The 6,683-nt window shown below is 32.0% G+C and overlaps 1 protein-coding gene across 1 annotated transcript; it reads right to left on the reverse strand.

Annotated features, from left to right (window-relative positions):
• Window positions 1-917: 917 nt before the first annotated feature.
• Window positions 918-6,683, reverse strand: LOC105170703 (MLO-like protein 3). Its single transcript, XM_011091584.3, has 15 exons — window positions 6,358-6,683; window positions 6,211-6,268; window positions 5,831-6,093; window positions 5,058-5,174; window positions 4,921-4,981; window positions 4,721-4,809; window positions 4,505-4,579; window positions 4,146-4,234; window positions 3,931-3,980; window positions 3,777-3,817; window positions 3,177-3,350; window positions 2,510-2,545; window positions 2,348-2,415; window positions 1,664-1,724; window positions 918-1,350 (listed from the first exon to the last, which is right to left on the reverse strand). The coding sequence occupies exons 1-15, from the start codon at window positions 6,484-6,486 to the stop codon at window positions 1,057-1,059; spliced, it is 1,605 nt and encodes a 534-aa protein (XP_011089886.2). The 5' UTR covers window positions 6,487-6,683; the 3' UTR covers window positions 918-1,056.

Below are 6,683 nucleotides of genomic sequence, written 5' to 3' on the forward strand. Positions count from 1 at the left end.
TAGCTCGATCTCATTACCAGGTTTCAGGTGGGCTGGAGCCTAAAAGTTCTCTTTGGCTCTTTAAACTTGATGCGTTGTGGCTTGCTAATTTTATTTTAATTAAATTTAAATTCTTGGATCAATTGAACTAAACATTTCTCTTGGGTTTAGATCGGGTAGGTATTACCAGTATCTATGAAACAAAAGTACTATAAAAAATAATTATATTAAAATCAAATCTTATATAACCAAAAAAGTTGGGAAACATGGGTATAATGAAAATTTCTATTTTTAGTTCATGCATCACTGCCAAAGAATATTTTTTATAATATAAATGACTATAACTTAAAATTTATGATAAATCAATATTATCTATCATAGTCATATAAAATTATTGTAAAATTTAAGTTTTGACCACAGTTAATTAATATTTACTATGATTTTAATTATGACTAAAATATTTGCTATGATTTTTAATATGCCTTATACTCTGGCCTCATCTTAAATAAACAACAACAAATAACTATAGCACAAATGTGTTTAATTAATATTTAACACAGAATTTTCATTTTTACCTCTAGTAATTAGTGTAAGAACAAGTCATGGTTTTTAAAGTGCAAAAATATATAAAGTTTTAGGTCGCCATTACTTGGATTCTTATTCATCATTCTTGATGAAAAGGCTACCAAATTGACTGTTCTTTTTATTTTTTTTTATGGGATTGTAACAACGGGCGCACTATATATAATAATTATAAATCAGAACATCAACATTCTTGTTGTATTTTTTTATTTTATCTAATATATACATTCCACGTGTGTAAAAATTATGTTATTAATTTCGTCTAAGTAAGAATTTTGTACACGTAGTATGTATATGTGAAATAGAATAGATGATGCAAGAGAATTGCAATAAAAAATTCTGTCCGAGTCCTTGAGTTCACTCAGTTTTGATCATGCTTAGAACATATATTTACACGAATGCAATTGAAAAAACAACTAACCATCAACATTAATCTTTGGGGGTGTATATGTAATATGTATATATATTTAAGTTAATTAAATGCCTACATGTATCCTATGTTCTATGATGATCATACTCAAGTCCATTTTGATCTTCCGAGTGATGATCTTCGGAGCCGATTTCAATATGTTCCGTGATCTCATGCAATGCTGCAAACTCTATAAGACTGGGAGCTGGTCGATGGGATGAGATGTCAGGGGAAGCAGTGCTCCCTAACGTCGATGAATCATCCTGAATATTACCAGATTGTTCTGATCTCTTCCTCTTCTGCTTCACATTTGTATGCCACTGTTTTATTGCGTGGACTGTGTGTTCTTCAAGTATTGCACTCTTATATTCAGAGCCCATCTGTGTATATACAAACAATTATTACATGATTTCTACTTCAGTACTGTCAGACTGGATTTTCTGTCGCAAACTCTATTCCATCTTCTACTCCATTCAACATATACAGATGATACGTGTATGAAATCTTTCCCTAAGTAAAAATGCATGACATGTCATTCTTATACACGTGGTGTGTGTATGTTGAGTGGAGCAAAAAATGGAATAGATTTTGTAACGGAAAATCGGATTCCCAAAAATCATGTACGTCTTTTGTATGTACGTATTTTGTTTTGGCAAAGGGGGGGGGGGGGGGGAATAGGAGCTGCAAATTAACCTGAGTAACAAGGGCGTAGAGGGGAAGAGTGATGTAACTGCACAAGACTTGAACCATCACCCTGGAAAAATATAGATATTAGAAATTTCGATATGAAATTTACAAGCTTATTAGTTTAGGAGGTGTTTGGCTTAAACTTATTTATAAAATCTTGCGAGATTGTAAATCTTATCAAATATTCTTTATCATATATTTTCTTTTCGAAAAAATATTATACTGTTTGGTAAACAGATCATGTAGCTTATAATATGTTATCAATGACTAATTTATAATTAATTTAAAAAAACTTGATCTAATTTGTTAAGATTTTGAAAATAAGTTCGGAAATATTCCTACTATATATTTTTTTATATGAGTTTAATCTAAGCTTCTAAAATCTTATTTTTGGATTTTATAAGTTCTGTTTCTCAAAAAAAATTTCAATATTTTACAATATTTTATAAGCTCTAAAACAGAATTATAAAGCTTTCTAGAGATTTTATAAGCTCATCGGAACACCCTCTTAGTCTTATGATATATATACTTTTGACATCTAAAAATACGCGTTCGATATGCTTTTTTTTTTTTATTTTTTCAAGTAATTTATAGCTATGCATTAAGTTTTAATATTTAAGCAACAATAACCAAACATACACAAATATAACATATGTTGAAATATAAAGCTAGAGGTACATTCATACTTACGCCAATACCACTCTTATAACAATGACTTCTACTTTTTCATAGTAGCAGGAATTGATCCCGAATTGCCACTGTAACAATCAATTGATAATATTATGTAATTGTGTCTCAGGCCACATCATTATACTACGACGAAATAAGTAAAAAGGTTGAGAGAATGTGTACCGTCACCCATACGAAGAAAGAAAACTCAAATGCATTCTGCGACCACAAGAATGATCATAAGTTAAATGCTAAATTTTACATGTAGGGTAATTCAAAATTTATAATTTATTTTAGAGTTAAATACATTTAAACCCTTTTGGAGAATACGAAATTACATTGTCTTTTAAAATTTTTAAAAATTACACTTGCACCATTTCATAAATATACCCATTCCGTTAAAATTTATACAAAAAATGGTAATCATTTAGCATTCCGAATAATTTGTTAACAAAGATGTCCTATTAATATTTTTATACTTGTATATAAGGGGGAAATCTAATATATAAAGTCAATTGTAATAAATATTATTGTTGAATTACTGTCAATAATAAAAAGTAGCCGTTGACAAAAAAAATGCTGAATGAGGCGTAAAATAATAAAAGTTTGTGTATTTTTTTTATTGAGGTCATCATTTTTTGTCCGAACGGAATGGATACAGTTGCAAACGAAGAATTCTTGAAGGGGTGCAAGTGTAATTTTAAAAAAAAAATGAGGGTAAGTATAATTTTACATTTCCAGAGGGCGTTTAAGTATAATTAACCCTTTATTTTAAAATGAGATGGGATTAAGTATTTAATTTTCGATTCTTATTCTATCAATATGTATATGTATAATTAAAATAAATTACCATAAATAGCGTGAAATGGAGTAAAGTCAAGACGAGCTGGGGGCGTTTGAACCAGAAGAGATTGTTGTTGGGCTGCACCAAAGGAGCTCCTTTGATTACAGTGTTCTTGCTTGTGAGCTGCATTGCCATTCTTGCCACTATTACTTCCAATTTTGTCCCCACGAACAGCACTATCTACAACATCTCATATCAATAATTAATTAGTTTCTTTCACACCATCAATTCTTTTCAAAAGCTTTAATAATATATTTGTATTGATGAATTTGCATTAATTAAAAAAAATGATTTGGAGAACGAATTTCAAATGTTCCTGCATTAGAATGAATTTGAAATCCATCAATATTTCATAAGATATTGTTCAAAATAAGAGTTTAATAATTTAAAAATCTTTTTAATACGAAATCACTTAATTCGTTATCAGGGATTTAAAATTTTTTACCATCAATCGATCGATTCAAAAACAACGTAAGACAATTAGTACTAACAGGACAACATAGAATATTTGTCAAGGCATAATAGCATTTTTGGTCCTACAATATTGAGAGGGTGCATTGTCAGGACATTCAAATATTGATATGGTAAATTTACAGAAATACTTACCATTAGTGGTAGAAATGAGATCCAAAGGTAGACATTCCAACCTATGTATCATAAATTAATAAAAATAAATGATTTAAACATGGTAAAATCAATTGATATATAGTAAATACTTTTAAAAAAATAGAAATAGTAGTAGAAATTCGTACATACTTACCATGTACATCGACCAGCAAGAATATAACAACTATAAACCACATTAGTGGGCTGTCCACGAAATGAAACAAGATTGTTAATGTTATAGCTACTGAAAAAAAAAAAACACAAGAACATATGTACATATGATGAAACTTTAATTATGTCATAAATGTGGAGAATCAATGATCACTGATCACAATGGACTAAAATTATATACGTATAGATTGTACGGACCTTATCCCGACAACTGATTTGAAATCGTGTTCCAAAGATCGTTGTATATACTTTCGAAAATTGAAGGAACTATTTGTTGATAAATGAGCCTGCAAGCAATAAAAACTTTCAGATTCTCATTTTAAGCAACTTTAAAGAAGTTATAATCTCTGTGTGTTGTGTGTGTGTGTGTGTGTGTGTGTGTGTGTGAGAGAGAGAGAGAGAGAGAGAGAGAGAGAGAGAGAGAGAGAGAGAGAGAGAGAGAGAGAGAGAGAGAGAGAGAGAGAGAGAGAGAGAGAGAGAGAGAGAGAGAGAGAGAGAGAGAGAGAGAGAGAGAGAGAGAGAGAGAGAGAGAGAGAGAGAGAGAGAGAGAGAGTAACCGAAATGAATCCATGGCGCAATGTGAAGTAGTCGACTTTGGCAACGGAGTTGAAGAATTGTCGGAAGAAACATTTCTATATATTAGCAATCAAAATTCATCAGGCAACATGTGAAGACGAACATAATTAATTAATACATACAATTATGCATGTGATGAACATGATAAGATGAATGTGTAATAAACAAGTGAGAGAATAATAAAGAAAGTTACGCACAATCCAGAGTTGAGCAGGATTTGTTGCACAAGAGCTCACATGTCTTCGCCCGAACGTCGTTTGCCTTGTGAATCTAAATCTTTCCGGATCTACATATATATATATATATATATATATCTCACCATAATTAATCTCATTAATTAATTTAAGATTAATTTCCAAATGAATTAGATGATGATTGATGCATGTGTAGGAGGTACCATTTGCTGCCTTGTATTCTATAGTTTGAGTCTCCTTTTCCCAGGTTTTCCATTTCTTCATCTGTAAATCAGACAATATGTGTATAGGAATGTTTAGGAAAGATGTAAATATGATTGTAAGAATATTGAAATTGTACCTTGGCCCTTCCCAACCCCATAGTCGCCAAACTATACACAATCTGCATGGCTGCCAGCACAAAGATGAAAATATTGAGCTCATTTATGCCCTGTTGCGACATTAATGAACTCATTCCCTGTCCAACACATATATGTGCACCTATCATTAATATATATATATACACAAACATATAATCATATATAATTATTTTGTATTTATCTTAATTAATTTCCACTAGTGAATATATATATATAGGGAATATGCTGCACAAATATAATGTAAAAAAATGGACATAATTTAAAAAAAACTCAAGTATCACATATGTTCAATACAAGGTATTAAGATTGCCCACCTACCCAAATTATAACTCAACCTGCTCTATGGGACTTCCTACGAATCACACCTCCTATTATCACTCCTCTTAATTATGGTATTCATACCTCATAATTTTTAATGTTTTCACACGGGATGTATATAAACAAAATCTTATCCTACCTTAATTTATTATCATCGTACCAAAACAGAATATAACAATGAAAACGAAGAAGAAAAGTGTATGTGTGTTGTTACTTGCCGTATTTTTAATTATTTTACTTTAGTTCTGTAACTTATCAAAATTGTAAATTGGTCCTTCACTTATTAGGACAAATGGGTTGGAAAGTACAACATTAATTGTTCTAAAAATTTACGGAATTAGAAAAAGTGAAGGACCATTTTACAACGGTAACAAATTACAGAAGTGCAAAATAATTGTTAAGTCAAGTAAGCCGTTGTCTAAATACATGCACAAACCTTAGAGCCACAATGATCAATAGAGTCGGAAGCTGCAGCAGCCAGTGCTCTCCTGTGATGCGAAACCTTAAAATCCTCGAAGGTCTGTGGTTGTTTCTGACCAAATGAGATCCAGAAATGCTGTAAAGCTTTGGGCGTCTTGGTCGGCGTTTGGCTTCGGCATGGCAACATGAAATTTGCTACCTTATCCGGTACGCATATCTTGGATATCCATCGTTGCGTCACTGTTAATATCAGCGACATAAACCCCAACTGCATCAACACTGCACCAAAACATCAAACACCTTTATCAAATCAGAATTTTGATAATTTCAAAGACAAAATAGAAATAAAAAAGTATGACGATCAGTAAAATTATATCCAATTAAATTCAGACAGACCCGACTTCAGCTTCTCTATTGCTTCATACAACGCAGCCTTCTTGTGTTTCTTGAGCCACTAGACATAACGTAACACGGTAGAATTAAGTGATACCGATCATGACAACATATGTATAATCACATGAAGATAATAAATCTGTTACTTACATGGCCCGCAAGATGTATCAAGTACTCGATGAAAATGCCGAGGAAGATGAACACAAAACAAACCGTTGCAAGAGCCCACGTCGGGGTTTCTTGCAGCGACCGGTTTGTACTTCCTCCTCCTCCAGCCATATTTTTCAAGACGGGGTCGGGGCGAGGCCGGGTGTCAAGGAAATTAAGAGTACATGTGAAGAGAGGAGGGGAAAAACAAACATATTTGAAGTCTTGGAGACAAGAGATGTTCAAAGGTCAGTTGAGTGTAATGTTTGACAAGTTGGTCTAGTGAAGGTCCTATCTCTGTATATATTTTGACTTGGTTGTAATGAATT

Source organism: Sesamum indicum, linkage group LG9, assembly GCF_026168435.1.
Source record: "Sesamum indicum cultivar Baizhima isolate 11 linkage group LG9, ASM2616843v1, whole genome shotgun sequence".
Taxonomy (NCBI): Eukaryota; Viridiplantae; Streptophyta; class Magnoliopsida; order Lamiales; family Pedaliaceae; genus Sesamum; species Sesamum indicum.